We start from the raw sequence: 16,594 nt of genomic DNA, 5'->3' as shown, positions 1-16,594 counted from the left end.
TGTGTGTGTGGTACACACATGTGCGTGTTGCCTTTTCTTGCCTCTGTAGGTCACATGCATTGGCCCATATGCATGTAAATCTGTGTGAGTAATTACTTTGACAAGTGAAACATACATACTGTTTTGTAAATTTAAGTTTGAACTGTGTTATCCCTGAATTTAAGGATAAGACTTTGCAGTACATACCTCTTACACATAGGAAACCCACTGAATAAACATATTGTCACAAGCTTTCTTAGTTCTTGAAAATGTGCCTTTTCAACAAATAGATTTGGTGACAATATTCAATATTCTGCAAAACACTCAAAGAGTTAGAGACACTGATGCTGGTTTTAGTACTCATAGGGTAACCCACATGTGTAGATGAATTGGAGCGTGTGCATCTACACAGTGTTAGGTAGGGGAGAGTATGTGTTGGTAGGGGTGAGTAACCGATAGGGAAAGGAGGACGGTGTATTTCTGTGCGGAAACCAAACATCTTGGCCACTGGTCTGACAGTCAGTCCCCTCCACGTAGCAGTTAATTATTTACTGTACCTTCACATTAACAAGATAAGGGAGCCTCCGGTTCCGGTTCAATGACTGAGTTGTCACCGGCCAGCTCGTAGAGTAGTTCTATATTTATTTTATATGTGTTATCTTTGTGTATAATGCTGAATTCTTTCCTATATTGTGTTACTGTACTACTCTATGCAACTCTGCAAATTGTCCTCTGGGGACTAATAGTGTTTTAAATTACCAAATGGCTGGAAACTAAAGTGACTTAATAAGGTGCATAAAAACTTATTATAATTATAAGGTGTCACTGCTACACAACAGTCAGTGCTGGTAAAGACTGTACAGCTCAATCTGTTTCTATGGTTGTGCCAAATACTGTCCACCTGCCTAATCCTAAAATATCCTTTCACCTCCCTGTTGATGTATTGACATTCAAACCCTGCACAAGTTCACAATCCTGTGCAAGTCATACATTTCGGGTCACTGTTAGGCATTATAAAATTAGGAAGTCTTTGCTAAAATTCCTTATTTGTCACTAGTCATTCATTTATTAAAATGCTAGCTCATTCTCCATTGCAAAACACTGCTACAACACACACTTGTTCACCATAATCTACAAAAGAACTACTTCCATGTCCCTGTGCTGCAGGTATTCCACAAGTGTGCCCTCATTTAGAAGAAGTCTCCCAGCTAATCCTGCCTTGGACTGGCCAAAGTTGGAGAACTCTTTCTCTAGCTGATGTGATCTTACCTAGCTACGGTGCATGTGCAACTCCCAACAAATAGAATATGGAAGTGAGATGTCTCACTCAGTAGCTAAAACAGAGACCCAAAGACACAGGGGGGAAACAGGATCTGCAGCAATGTGTGGTACAACAATAATATGGTGTTATTTGAAAATGAAACCATGTAAACCTATTCTGGTACAAACTCAAAATACAATTGTTAACCTGAAAATTAGCCTAATATTGGCGCTTTAAAGCTTCTTCAGTTATGAGCCAGTGTTTATATCAGGAGACATGATTTATTGGCCTAGAGGCTTATGGATGTATTTGGTGAATGAAACTTTAAACATAGGGTCTAATGCCATGTTTGGCAATGATGAGTGGATGATGACTTAAATAGTTCAAATGGCTGGTTGACAGACCCAAACCAGCCCAACTTATTTTCCTGTAACAAATACTTTCACTATGTTTCAACAGCTGTTTGGAAGGATGAATGGGCCGGCACTAACTTAGGTGTTGCCATACTTCAATAGTAAATACTGCTGAGTAAAAAAAGATGATCTTACTTCTCCAATCTGTAGAAAAGATGCCCAATGTGATATTCGTCTTGACCCAACACGGAGGCCACCTGGGCTTCTTTGAGGGAGCCGTGCTGTTACCTCAACCTCTCACCTGGATGGACAAGGTCATAGTGCAGTACACCAATGCCATCTGCCAGTGGGAGAAGAACCTGCCGGCCTGCCAGAAGGACAGCCAACATGACAGGAACTCATGCCTGCAGAGCACAGGGGTAACACAAAGTGGATAACATGCTATACATAGAAGTCTGGAGACTAAACCAGCGACCAAAACTACAAAGACTAACATACTTGCCCTACTTCAGTACTAATGGCTTTAAAATCTAGTAAGTTGTTTTGGGAATTGAGGAAGTCACTAAACCGGTTAGGAAAGGCAAATTGGAAGTTGGTACACCAAGTTGTAAATTGAAACTAACATAAGATACCTGGAAATGTAACATGACCCCATGGTGAATTGGTCCTTCCTGTTGCTCCCCGTTAACCTCCGTGTAACACAAGTTTACCCTCTGCTGGTTTTGGCAGCTGCTGCTTCTTGAGTCTGGAAAGCAAAGTGATATAATTAGGGAGGGTGGGGTGACCTTTTACCTGCATGTGTTTTCCTACATGAATCACTGCCGAGAAATTTCCCAGATACTCAATATTCATAAATCCGCTTACACACACATTAGGCAGATATATAAAAACTGGAAATGTGTCTTATTGGGAAGGACACAGTCTGAAGCCTTAAACTCTTAACCATAATATACTACATAATATACCTGTAGGCCAACTTCAGTTGTATTTTGAAGCATTTTAGCAAGTCTTTCGGAATTTAACTTGTTAAGTTCTTGATCAGATTTTAAGTGCCTTTAATATAAATGTGAATGTGCAACCGATGTGGTTTCTGGCTACTCATTAGTCAATGAGCTACCTCTGATAAGCAGCAGTATGACATGATTTACGGTTTACAGTAGTGATTTCCTGTTCCTTAACGTGTTTAGTCAAACTATAAATTTAATTTCCTTTTATTTTGATATAATCTTATTTGTTTCCATCAAGAAAAGGTTGCGGTTATTTTGGAAAATTCTGTTTAATAACAGCCAGTTTGGTGTTATTTCTTGTGTGTGTGTGTGTGTGTGTGTATATATATAGAGGCATCGTTTTGCCCGGTTTGGCTCCAGTTTTTCACTTTGAATGTCCATTGTGTACAGTGGACCATCAGATGTCAATGTTGCTGCTGACCTTAGAGTTAGGTTCTTAAAGAGTTATTTAAAAAATGCAGACAGAAAGAAAAGCTAATCTTTGTTTTTTTGATTTTTTCTAACATTTATTTCTGTATTGTTGAATGGAAATATGGGTACTTCATCCAAACCTGCATTGACCTCTTACTACTCCAGGTCAAAGTGTCCCATCCCATGAATTGCTGCAACAGCATGAGGATGGTCAGATGCTATAATTTCCTAAATGCTGCTGTTAACTCTGATTATTACCAACAGAAAAAGGTCCTTTTCAGAATTTTGGACACAAAATACTGAAAAAGTCTACACGACTGTTTAAGACAGAGCTGGGTCAAACAGAGTGCACGAACACTTTGAACAAAAAACAGGAGAAGACAATTTAAATGGGACACAAACTGTAAGCATATTAAATTCATGCACTTGGACCAAAGCACTCTTCACTTTTATTAAAAAAAAAAAGGTAGCTCAACTTTTTAATGAGTCTGCTCCATTTCGGTCACATTTAAACTTATAAAAATAGGCACATGGCTTTGGCTCATATACAATGGAAGTCTCATGTTAGACATCATTTTGAACAAGGGCTAATTGTACGTTTCCTAAGTGGCCAAGGTTTTTTGGGGGTTTGTGTTAAGCTGCTTATTGGTACATGCTTGATGGGTGGAGTTTGCCATGTAAAACCAAATAATTTTTGTTACATTAAAACACATGAAAACGTAACTGTTATGTCTTATGATACAGTATATTTCCATGAGAAGTGTACTGATAAAGGTCTCTAATGTTGACAAAATAAGATGTGGAAAATCCACATGACAATCATTTTGCTTTTGAGTTTATTCAAAGCCTCTTGTGTGACTGTTGATTTTTAGTCAGTTTCCTGTGAGTAACATCCTGTCAGACGACTCCACCCAAGTCCATGCGAGCTTATTAATCAACATTTTAATCATCATCAATTAATACTTTCTTTATCTGTGATTTGAAAGTCAAATGCAACGGCACCACTATTGTCTGTATGTGCAATATGTCCTAATTGTTTGATAAGGACTTTTTTTTGCTTGCACTTTATTGTTTTTACAGTTCCTTTTGTTCTTTATGTATCAGCATATGGGTGTAACATTTATAATCTAATTTTAATTTTTTTTTGTACTGTGGTGCACAGTCATACCTTATTAGTCATATTTTAACTCACTCATTGATAAATATTTTCACATACATTTTTGTTTTGTCTGTTTATTTTAACCAGCTCTGGGTTTTTCTTTATATAGCCATGCTTTCAGCATGCAAATGCCAGTCCGCCACTTTGGACTGAAGTATTTCAACGATTATCAGATGAATTGCCATCAAGTTTTGTACAGTCATTCATCGACCACAGAGAATGACACCCACTGACTTTGGAGTTCCCATGATTTTTCCTCTAGTGCCATCATCAGGTCAAAATGTAAATGTTCTAAGTACTATACTGCAAATTGATACAAAGACTACAACTTATATTTATATAAAGTTTATTGTACATTTATTGACATTATTATTGGTGCACCAAGTAGCACGATGGGTAAAACTTAATATTCAAATTGAAGAAACTGCAATCCCAAAAACACATGAGAAACAGGCACTTGTTAGAATATCAGCCTTGTACTTCTAGGAGAGACGGGGGGGCAGAGGGTAGAAACTCTGAAAGCTGGAGCCTGCCAGTGTTAAAACTAGCTGTGTGGGTGAACTACGGTATAAACAAAGCACAAGTAAACAGATACGAGACAGACTATCTCAAAACCAGACGGTAAGCAATCTCATTTGGTTTAACGTGGGTCCCCATGTATGTTTAAATCATTAACTTTTTTTTTCTTCTGAAATGACATAAAAATACTTTAATGCATCTGAATGTTCAAAGAATCAAACTGGTGCTTTTAATTTTTTATCCCAATATGTGTACTTCACAGTTAACGCAACAGCCACTGGCTTCCATTGATTTAGGTTTAAAATGATATCAACTTGCAAAGCCTTGAACATATGTAATCCACCACCAAGAATATTAAGTTGCCGTCATTGTTTGATCAGTTACAGTAACAGTTGTGAGCATGCATCAAAACAGCACGAGCCCAAAACTGCTTTACTGTCATGTGGCAATAAATAAAATTAAACCACACGCATTTTTATTGTGATGAATTGTCTATTTCGAGCTTTTAGTCTTTAAACTAAGGTTGATTTTCACAAGATGCTGTTGTGAAGTCAATGGTTGCCTAAAAAGTCAAAAGTCTTAATACACATGCATTGTTAAACAATCTGTCCAGTGCTAAAAAAGAGGAATTGTGAGATGCTTAAGTAGCAACCAAATGGTTTTCTAGAGAAGGGGCTTTATTGACTGAGGGTAAGTGGCTTTGACTGCCTTGTTCCTGTTAGACTGTGCTTCATCAGGAACCCCGGAAAACAACATCACTTGAACTTCTCACACACTTGTGCCTTTCATTCATAATGTTTTCTTCCCACAACCACACAGTTAGATTTGGCCTTTGAGTCTCCACAGTCTGTGGGGTTTGTAATATATAATGGCTATTCGCCTGGTTGGTGCAAATGGAGGGACGAGGTTTAGTCGAACAGCTTGGCTGCTGTGGCATTGCCGTCGTACTTGGAACCTTTCCCATCAAACTCAGAGGGAAGGATGTCAGCGTCAAACTCCTTGTAGTAGTTTTCCAGCTCGTCTCCATGGACAAAAACCTAGAGCAAAAACATTAGCTGACATTAGAGGCGTTTGAGGCTGTGGGAATTTTCAGCACCCAACTGTCCAACCTCTGAACTAGTGGAAATTTAATTTCAGCACCCTGTGCCTGAGCACTATACTACCACTGCATAAGGTTAATTGTAAAGTGGCTTTTTGGAGTATTATGGGTATTTGGTGTATTATTGCAGGCCTGAAGCACCACCAAAAAAAAGCACTGTTACATGAAATATTTTTAAACCAACACGTTATTCAAATGAAATACAAAAACTAAAAAATCTTCAAATTGGATTAAATATGCATGTTGCACCATATAAAGGTTGAATTAAGACAACTAATGCTAACAATTGTGTACTTTTATTTCTTGAAGGATTTTATTTAACTACAAGGACTGAATAAAAAATAATAGTTAAAATGCCTTGGAGCTTCATGTAATGACATGTTGTCACTACCCGATGTGAGTTGCGCATGCTTCACTTTGCGACAAGTAGCTTACAAGAAGCTAACGAGAGACTTAGGTAATGTCAATACAGTAAAAATGGACCTACACAACAAAGTTTGTTTACGGCTGGCAACGAGTTAGGAATCAAACACAACAGAGGTTGTCAGTCGAAGGGTGTTTTGAGCTAAATTTGGCAATCAAACAATCATAGATAGCTAAAACATTTTAGAAATGATTTCCATCTTCTGTTATTGATTGAAAATTAAAAAAGTTGAAAAGTTTATTATTTTATGGATTTCACAAATTTCATATGACATCTTATGTCATAAACTGTTTTAATCTGAGCATGCGCAACTCACATCTGTACTCGACCAGAGCCGGTCTGACTCGACTCACATCGGGCATGACACGTTACGCCGTGAATCGTTTAAATCTGAGCATGCGCGACCTACATCTGTACTCGACTCACATCGGGCAGTGACACGGCACCCAATATTTTACATCCAGTTTCTCAATAAAATGAGAAAAGCCCATTATGTTGTCTCAGTTTCAGTCATTCTATTTGTCTGACTCACTCTCTCTAGCAGCTTGCCCTTCATGAGTGGTTTGACCACATTGTAGGTGGTGGTGAAGTACCAGGGCTGGTGGATGAAGTGCACAGCTTTGAAACGGGCAGGGAATGAATCCTGGCAGAAAAACAAACAACAAAGTAAGATTATTTGAATGAAATGAAACCTGGCTCAAGATGTTAGGGGAGGGAAGAGTCTTCTTCCACTTTAACCCCAATCTAAAAACATCTAATTCTCTTACCTGCAAACCAATCTAGCTCTACTAGTAATCTAGGATCTAGCCATGTAGCATTTACACTAATTCAAAGTAAGTTGGTGGTGGTGTTATAGTGCTATATAAATGCAATGAATTATTAATGTTCTCTGAAACTTAAACGCAAACTTTTCATCTGCAGCTTTCATTTTTTTACAATATCCATCTCTCCCACCTGCAACATGTCCACCATCTTCTTGAGCTCAGTGGGTTTGATTCCAGACGCCTGCTGCATGGTGAAGCCCTTAAAGTTCTCAATGATGCAGAACCCGTTGATCTGAGTCTCCTCATTCTCCAGAAGCTTCTCCAGGATCACGCAGTAGGCACGCAGGATCTAAACAAACAAACACAAACACACACACACTGACGTTTATTGTCTTATTATTTTATATATATATATATATATATATATATATATTATACTATATTATTATTAAATCTTGCTAATATTTGTAGTCACATTTTGTCGCTCTGTTCATGTTGGAGCAAAATGAGATGATATGGAGATCCTGTCATGAAATGTAACTAAGCACATTTACTCAAGTACTGTATTTCAGTATAATTTCTAGGTACTAGGTACTTTACTTGAGTATTTCCATTGTCTTCTACTTAAAATTTTTACTGCAATACATTCTGGAAGCAACTATTTCCTCTTTTTATACCACTACATTTACTTGACAACACTAGTTACTTTGCAGATTATTAATACAAAATATAAATCAGCGAATAAGTGATGATATTTTATTATGACAGCAGCATAGAAAACAATTAACATTAGCCCTGTCTTAATCAGCTGCAACATTAATTGCATCACTAATTGTAATTCTATGATAAAATATATACTATTCAAAATGGGTCATTCCGCACACATTACTTTACACAGTACTTTTACATTTTTGTAATTTTGTTACATATTGACGCAAATGGTTATGTATATTTACTTTCCTATAGTTACACTTTTATATTTATGCTTTATTCTACATGTTTACGCTGTTGTATTGCTATTTTTAAGTTTAAATATAAAACTATCTGAATACTTCTTCCACCCATAACGAGGTCTGATCGGTGCAACAAAGAAGTCCTTTACACACTTAAATAGAAAATGAGATTAGGAAAATTGAAATCCCAACTGTTTACTGTCCTGGCTCCTAAATGGTGGAATGAGCTCCTCATTGACATCAGGACGGCCAAAGACTACGCATCCTCTGCTGATGGCTAAAAGCACATCTGTTCCTACTGCACCTTGGATAAGACAATATCATATTCAAATGGCTTTTTGGTTTTTATTTAAAGCTAATGTACTTGTACTTACTAATTGTTGTCTGGAGTTCGCAACTTCAAGGTTGAAAGCATTTAATTGAAAGTTTCTTTGGATAAAAGCATCAGCTAATTGACATTTTATGCAATGTAATGAATATGCACTTCTAAGTGCATTGTGGGATATGTGGTCACCCAGAAACCACCCACTTACCTCATCAAAGGTGATCTCCTCGTAGTCCCAGTTCTCAATGTTGAAGAGCAGAACCACGCGGCCGTATTTGTCTCTGCTCGGCAGGATGCCGGGGTAGCCGGCCTCAATGGTGCTGCGTACGGCCTCTGGGGTCAGATTATCAAACAGCTCGGGGTAATCCTTCCTGAACCGCACGTAGCCTGCGTGGAAACACAGGGGTAGATTCCAGGGTCACACCAGGCTGTAAATCTGGCATTCTTTGGTAAGTATCGATTGGTCAAGCCATCCATAACAATTATGGAATTCTAGTTTTTTATTTAAATTTTTCAATAACATTTTAGAAATGTAATTATTAATTTAAAAGTCAAACGTTTGTGTTTTTTATATTTATGAAAAGTTAGGTTAGGTAACAATGTCTCAGTGGTTTTCAGTGGAGAGTTTTAGTGTAACATGATGATCTAAATCCTGTTTGAAAGGCTTTCTTTACCCTGACAATGACCCATGCGTGGTGGAAATATAAATCACTGTTTGAGCATGAAACTGGTAAACTGTACATTGAGACATTTTGTCAGTGCAGAAATATATACTAGTTAGTTATTGTTAGAGAACTCTGGAACAGTGTCTCAAGCTGTCCATTATATTGTATTCCATATGATGTTATAAACAGTCACGCGTATCCAGTGGTAAGTCTTAGTAACAACAACAAGTACTGTACAAGTACATTCATGAGGTACTTCTACTTTACTTGATTATTTCTATTTTATGCTATATTTTGGAAGACAATATTGTACTTTTACTCCACTGCTTTACCTGACAAAACTAGTTACTTTGCAAATTCAGGTTAATACTAATAACTAATAAATTATGATACAATATTATTGATTAAGAAATTAACTCTCCCTTTATCAGCTGAAACAATAAAAGGGATGTAAAAACTTATGCAGCAATAATTTTAATCAAGTATTATAAAGAAGATAATTCTGAAATGGGCCATTCTGCACAATAAGTACTTTTGCTCTTCGCACTATACGTATATTTTGATGCTTATACTTTAGATACTTTAAGATTTTGAATGCAGGACTTTTTCTTGTAACAGAGTGTTTTGAGACTGTGGTATTACATTCTTCCTCCACTGCTCATATCATACAGATAAGCACTGTGTATAATTGTTTTCTTTATGTTGGGTCCATGTCATACAATAATGTTTTCTGGTGGCCTTCAGCTATCAGGCTCCCCTACTGTGGAATCAGCTTCCGGTCTAGGTTCAGGAGGCATACACCGTCACCACATTTAAGAGTCAACTTAAAACGCTCCTCTTCGACAAAGCTTATATTTAGAAAGTAAGGAGTTGCAGCGTTCGCCTAGATTGGCAGGGGAGGTATAGCCGCAGCCATGGCACCCCTTCTCCTCTCAGCCTCACTTCATTGTTGTCGGATTAATTTACCAAATAATCAATACTAAAATAAAACTATAGGGAGGCAGGACAGTACAGCCCGACCAGAGTCCTCTCTTTACCCTGTCTTTCTTTGTTACGCTGTAATAGTTTTAGACTACTGGGGGACTTTCTTTGACACACAGAGCTCCTCTCTCCTTTATCTTTCTATTTGTGTGCATCCATGTCCCAGAAATTCTTGTTAATAACATAAGTCTGGGGAGTCATTCCCCAGAGTGCGTATGTTGTTATTCTGTTTCTTTGGATCAGGGAGGCTCCAAAATCATGGTTGCAGCTGTTGCCATTGTCCTGCTACACGTCCTGCGATGCCCTGTTACAGCCCGCTACGCTCCGCGGTGCCCATAACATGAACTACTACAAACTACTATTTTTAGTCACTGTTCCATGATCTTTTACTGTGACTGTTATTGCCACTCTTCATTTCAACCCCAACCGGCCCGTCAGACACCACTTGCCAAGAGCCTGGGTCTGCCTGAGGTTTCTTCCTAAAAGGAAGTTTTTCCTCGCCACTGTCGCACTGTTGCTTGCTCTGGAGGGAACTACTAGAACTGTTGGGTTCTTGTGGATTCTGGAGTGTGGTCTAGACCTACTCTATCTGTAAAGTGTCTCGACATAACTCTTGTTATGAATTGATACTATAAATAAAATAAAATTGAATTGGTGAGGAAAATGCTGTCAGTATATTCATGTCTGCCACTTTAAAATGTTTCTAACATACCCTTCATTAGGTCGAAGGCTCTGGGCACGTCGTACTTCCTGGCCCGGATGAAGCGGACCAGCAAACTGTCTGGTTTCTCTCCAAACGTGTCCTGCACCCCCTTGGCCAGGTCATCACCTGCATCTGCCTTCTCCTTGATCATTTCGCGCAGCTCCTTCACTGCTGCCACCTTCTTCTCATCTGTCTCATTCAGCTCGTCCTTGGCCTGTAGGGAGAGCCAGACCAGACAGTAAGCTCACAGACCTGTCGAAATGTCTAATGTTGCGAGTGACTGACTGTGTTGTAAGATTGTGCAGGGAGAGCTTCTGTGCACAGAGGAGTACTGTTTGACAATGGTATCTACTTAGTTTGGTTTTATCTGTCTCTCTAAGTGCCCTGATATTCAGTCCAACCTTGCCTTCATGTTAGCCATTCCATTAGTGAAGAACTTAATAACTTAACGTAATACATCATGAGTGAAAAATTGTAGAACAGTGATTAAACTGTATTACATGAATTATGCTTTGTGTCAAGTGTGCTAACCTTCTGCTTGGTGTGGTCCGGCAAGCTAGCGCAGGGTCCAAACACTGGCCCGTGGTCCTTGACGGTGAGACGTTCCAGCTTTGCCCTGAGAGCCTGCTCCTCCTCCGACACCATACGGTAAGTTCCACTCTGAAAAGAGAGTATTATTGCTAAAACAGACAACTAACTAGGACTGCACGTCCTGGTGTATGTCTTGCTGTACCTGTAATCCTGATTAATAGCAACCTTTCTGACCTTAATGACAGCTCTGTAGTGTGTCTCAGCACAAGTCTGCACACACTACTAACAGGGCCATGCAACTGGCCCAGCTAAATGAATATTAGCTTAGACATTTCATTCCGACATAATTCAATACAAAAAAAGGGCTGAGGTTTGATATATAGCCCTAATATATGCAAGTTTTTTTTCTACTCTGACGAGATAATTCTCTCACAAGACTTGTTAATGGTAAAAAGGTTTACAAACAGTCCAACTTATCTGTGAGACAAAATGCCTGATCGCCAGTGTTGCAGGAGCAACGATCAATAGGCCTCAGTGTTTTATTAATCTCCTTCACATGAGTCCAGGAAAGCTTGTAAATACATGGTAAGGACTACTAGTAGACCTGAAGCAGGGATCAGGGATTTGCAGCTAATGCTACTGTAGCCGTGGATGGCATCCAAAACAATGGGCTTTGGTCTTTAGAAATGTTGAGCTGCAGCTGAGGCCATGTTACAGGACCATGAATAGGTATTTGTCTTGGAGATTTACCCAATCACAGGGTTTTCCACTTTCAACGCTCTTATTACAACTCAGAAAACCACGTAAAATATCGGCATCGATTAGTTCTCTTTTAGCAAAATCAAACCAACACAGTTTTAAATAAGATAAGGTGCAAATACTTACAACCACAGCCATATCTTCTGCTCTTTTATCAGCTTTGTACTGTCTGGAAGAGAAAGCCAAAAACAATTGACACACTGTACTCCACTTTAATCCCCCTTCATCCCACCCTCTCTGCTACCACAGGGTACCTTGATTTGGCTATATTTAGCACTTGCCCATCCCTGGATGATTTATCAGGAGATTTATGGTCAACAGTTTTTTGATTTTGTAATCAAGAGGCTCCCAGTTCTGTCAAAGTTTATACTTTTTAGTATCACACCGACAAATGCTGTATAACCATCAATGATCAACAATCAGTAAAGATACTATACATTATGTTCCCTTAAATCTCCCATAGATTTCAAAAAGAATTTTGTGCAACTTTTATGAAAATAATAAATAATAATAATAAAATAATAATAATCATATCTCAAGTACAAATACCAAAAAATGTACAGCCTCTTTGTAGGATATGTGACAGTAAACTTAACATATTTGACTTTAAGACAGTTGCTCAAACGAAACAAGCAATTTAAAGGCGTGACCTTGGGCTTTTAGCCATTCTGGTGGACATATTTGAATATTTTTACGACACTATTCTTGCATTTTATAGACCAAAATGAATAATAACCAGCAGAGCAATAGATAATGAACACAAACTTGATGTTAGTATATGACACTTAAAGTGATAAGTCAATGTGCATTTGTATTTGTATTTAAGGAGAAATTCTAAAATATCTTGTGCATTATTAAACACATTTCCATGTAATCTTTGGAAACCTTGAGAATTGTTCTCATGGGTTTGATGTGCAGACAAGTAGTGCTGACCCTTCAAAGCACTTTACTTCTCCCTTTTTTTTTTTTTTTTTTTACATTGACTATAAGTTACGTTCCCAGACATTGGCAGGCAGAGGTTTGGAGAATAATGTAACACAATATATGCCATTCAATAGACATTAAAATCCAAAGCGGCACCAGTTTTGGGATTGTTGGTTACAGTGGGATTGCAGCCAGAGTAAGTCCCATGATGCACCTACTGAGTCTTATATTAGTATTCATCTAATTAACTCAAGTACATCAAGATACAAGAAAAAACTAAGCAAATGTCCACAATCCTTTGATTTCATGCCACGTCAAAAGAGATAATTGCTGTCCCTGGTCAAAATCCCTGCTGTATTAACAACAGTTAAATTACAAAGGAACCCTGAAGAGCTGCAGAGTTTGAGAGTTGTACAACATCAGAGCAAGAAAACATAAGTGAAGTAGCACATCCAGTAGAGGAGTCTCACCTTAAGCAAATGTGAAGTTGCTGGTGGGGAGTCGCAGGGAGTCTGTGTGGAGCGAGATGGATGCGACCTATAATTTGTAGTGTTGGGATTAGTGGCGTCACACCAGATTATATCCAACTTGTTTCTCTTCAATCAGCATAAAAGGCACAGAGGGTGGGAGGAAGTGATGGTGAGGGTCTCTGGCCAATGGTGAAGGTGCTCCCGTGATGAAAAGCAGGGTCAGTGCAGATTTTGCATGATGTAATTTTGAGTACACACTTTAGGTAAGAGGTGGTTTAAGAGGGTGGAGGGATTTGATTGCATTCCAAGGAGACTTGCGTGAAAACTGACCATTGTGACTGCTGATTCCCCTGTTTGATTTCTGCATCGTGATTGCACTCGGTGAGAGGTGGAGGCCTGTATTTAAATGATCTGTTTTTAACATTTTAAGAGACATGATGTTGATTAGGAGTTCATATTGATTCTAAAGTTGTGACATTTCTAATGGGACCAGCAGCCATAGGAATGACTTCCTTTAATTAGTCTTTATCTATTTTCTTTTACTTTTCAAAGCAAGGGCTGGGATTTATAATATAGGCTGGCTCTCTATGTGACTATATTCAAAATTCATTACTTAGACAACCTCAGACCTTGCCTAGTCCTACCAGACTGTTACATTTCATTTGTACAGAGTCTGGACACTCTTTATTGACAAGTGTTAACTTCCTTAAAGGAGGGTACTTTAAGGGTAAGGGAGAGTAGTTTATAACTATTGGATCTGCCATTACCATTCGCTAACGTTTGGTCGTGACGTCGGCTTAGCGTTGCTGGCGTTCGCTTTAGCCAACTCCTTAACCACTAACGAGCGAGATGGAAAATCAAACTTTTCCCAAACCTCGTGAAGCCACAACATCATTGCCACCAACAAAACTTAGCAAAGATTGTTCTTGCTCAGGCTTTAATAACTTGTAAATATTCGGCAGAGTTGCCAAAACGGACTGAATGGCTTCGTTCACATTTTTCTCCACCGCCATTATGGCTAGCGCACAACCTCAACGTCATTGTTCTCAGCCACTCCCTCCGTTCCATCATCGTCATTGGACCGGTAAAGATTTGACCGAAGAAAACCCAAGAATATGACGCAAACCCAGAGGTAACACTGACGGAAAATAAATATTAGTATGTACGCAGGAGGGCGGATCCAGGCTACCTCAGCCCCTGATTAGAAAATCTAATGAATAAATCTAATCCACCAAATGTCATGGTAATCTGCCAACACATCATATACAATCCAAACATGTAACAAACAATGCATAGACTTCATCAGCTAATGGTGAAGGTTCGAACCGGTTTTCTCATTTCAGATGACGGTTGGCTTCTGCCAGGGCTGCGATTTGTCATCAGTCCTGTTTGTAATATTTATGGACATGATATCAAGGCATAGCCGAGGTAGGGAGGGTTTGCAGTTTGGTGCGCTGGGGATTGCTGCTTTTTGCAGACGATATGGTCCTGATGGCATCATCGGCCTGTGACCTTCAGCACTCACCGGATCGGTTTGCAGCCAAGTGTGAAGCGGGTGGGATGAGGATCAGCACCTCTAAATCTGAGGCCACGGTTCTCAGCAGCAAACCGATGGAGTGGCTTGTTCAGGTAGGGAATGAAACTCCTTCACTAACCCCAAGTGAAGGAGTTTTAATACTTTGGGGTGTTGTTCACAAGTATAGGGACAATGGGGCAGGAGATTGGTCGAAGAATCGGCGCAGCGGGGGCGGTTTTACATTCAATTTATTGCACCGTTGTGAGGTAAAGGGAGCTGAACCAGAAGGCAAAGTTCTCGATCTACCGGCCAGTTTTTGTTCCTACCCTCTGCTGTGGTCATGAAGGCTGGGTCATGACGAAAACACCGAGATCCAGGGTACAAGCGTCCAAAATCACTTACTGGGTTAAGAAACGTTTACAGCATGTGATAAGAAACATTTTTTTAAACAATGGAAACATCATTAGTGGCTTAAATCAAATCAAATGTATGTGGCCCATTTGTTTTTGCATGTTTAATCTGTAACAGACCAAAACAATAAACGCCTCTGTGCATTCATTTACTGCATAATCCTCAACATATCCTGTGTGGGACTCACGATGCTCATGTTCAGATCCCATTCAAAGTTATTTCTAGAAAGGACAATTTGTTCAAGCGGATAAAGTGAAAATCCACACACACTTCCCTTAACCCCCATATTGTCCTTTTTTTTTTATAAATGTCGCAAAAAGTGGTCAAAATAAGCTGAAAATGTCAACATTAAAGATATCAAAAACATTTAAAAAAGAAAAAGACAAAAATGTTGGAAAAAGCGATATTGTTGAAAAAAGTGACCAAAATGTTTTGTTTTTTTCATGGTTGATGGGAAGACAACACAAGCGTTAAGTATTTCAGTTGATGCTCCATCAGTGGCTGTATTTTTGAAAAATTGTCATTTGCTTGTGGTTTTGTTTAATGTATTTTAAACACCCAAAACCATAAATTAAGATTGCATTTTGGCCAATGCGTCCGGGTCTTTTGCTCTCCAAAAAACAACCTGAATGCATTAGACCATACCACTTGGAAACTGAAATTAGAACACTTCCGATAACCAGATTATGTCTCGTTGCCTGCCTGTACAGATTCTGCATTGATATGCAGATATCCGTTTGGGCCATCGGGCTAAAACATAAATGCTGTTTTTTTTTGTGGGTTTTTTAATTTTTCTTCGCAAAAAGGCCCCCAGCTAGACCTGAAGTGGGGTCTTGTTTCCTTTGTCCTGAATGTGACATATGGCCAGGCAGTTTTCTGTACACTCGACAGTCTAGTATGAACACGCCGATGCAGCCAGTTGTTCTTTCGTGTGGTGGATGTTTGGAAGTTTCTTTGTACACTTGCTAACATCACCAACACACGTTTTACTTCTGATGCAACAATGAAAAAGCAGGCAGCGACTAGTAATCTGCTAAATCAGACCTGATCTTGCTCAAAGAGATTTGGGGAACAAAATTAGATGGATAGAGAAAAACAATGCTACTTTCTGTTCTCTCCCTATGGCCTGAGCTGTGGGGTTCAGGCTTTAAATGAGAGATTTAGAGATCCATGGAGCATAACAAAATGTACAGCTCCACCTGCCGCTTGCAATGTTTCATGTTTAGATAGTGTAATTATTTACAATGTATCATAATCTAGTGTCACGCTCAAATCTTAAGGCCTTTACAAACTTTTAGGCTATGTGGTGGAAGTTTCTGTTCAGCGAGGGAGAAATTTGTGTAATGAAGGAGAGACCTTGGTGAAACAAAATAAAGACAG

General features: G+C 38.9%; 2 protein-coding genes across 4 annotated transcripts in view; one reads left to right on the top strand and one right to left on the bottom strand.

Moving 5' to 3' along the window:
* abhd2b (abhydrolase domain containing 2, acylglycerol lipase b) overlaps positions 1-3,024 on the top strand; it is a 10,885-nt gene extending 7,861 nt beyond the window's left edge. For all 3 annotated transcript variants that reach the window (XM_034878183.1, XM_034878185.1, XM_034878184.1), the window contains one exon: positions 1,804-3,024. In XM_034878183.1, coding sequence (XP_034734074.1) covers positions 1,804-2,030 — 227 coding nt within the window. In that variant the 3' untranslated portion in view covers positions 2,031-3,024. The remainder of the gene's footprint in view (positions 1-1,803) is intronic.
* A 2,137-nt stretch (positions 3,025-5,161) lies between these two features.
* rlbp1b (retinaldehyde binding protein 1b) lies at positions 5,162-13,384 on the bottom strand. The gene is made up of 8 exons (XM_034878190.1): positions 13,288-13,384; positions 12,020-12,062; positions 11,135-11,263; positions 10,613-10,817; positions 8,463-8,641; positions 7,167-7,325; positions 6,745-6,855; positions 5,162-5,726 (listed from the first exon to the last, which is right to left on the bottom strand). Exons 2-8 carry the CDS (start codon positions 12,029-12,031, stop codon positions 5,598-5,600), a joined length of 924 nt encoding a protein of 307 aa, XP_034734081.1. The 5' UTR covers positions 12,032-12,062; positions 13,288-13,384; the 3' UTR covers positions 5,162-5,597.
* Positions 13,385-16,594: the final 3,210 nt, after the last annotated feature.

This window comes from Etheostoma cragini, chromosome 8 (genome assembly GCF_013103735.1).
Source record: "Etheostoma cragini isolate CJK2018 chromosome 8, CSU_Ecrag_1.0, whole genome shotgun sequence".
NCBI classification, from domain to species: Eukaryota; Metazoa; Chordata; class Actinopteri; order Perciformes; family Percidae; genus Etheostoma; species Etheostoma cragini.
Note: the sequence above shows the minus strand (reverse complement) of the source record. Positions and strands in the feature narration are given on the sequence as shown.

Excerpts from the sequence above, each read along its gene's own strand:
- rlbp1b (XM_034878190.1), bottom strand. Across the intron at positions 6,856-7,166 it reads AGATGGTGGACATGTTGCAG|GATTCATTCCCTGCCCGTTT; the intron begins GTGGGAGAGATG and ends TTTTTCTGCCAG. Across the intron at positions 5,727-6,744 it reads AGGGCAAGCTGCTAGAGAGA|GTTTTTGTCCATGGAGACGA; the intron begins GTGAGTCAGACA and ends TTTTTGCTCTAG.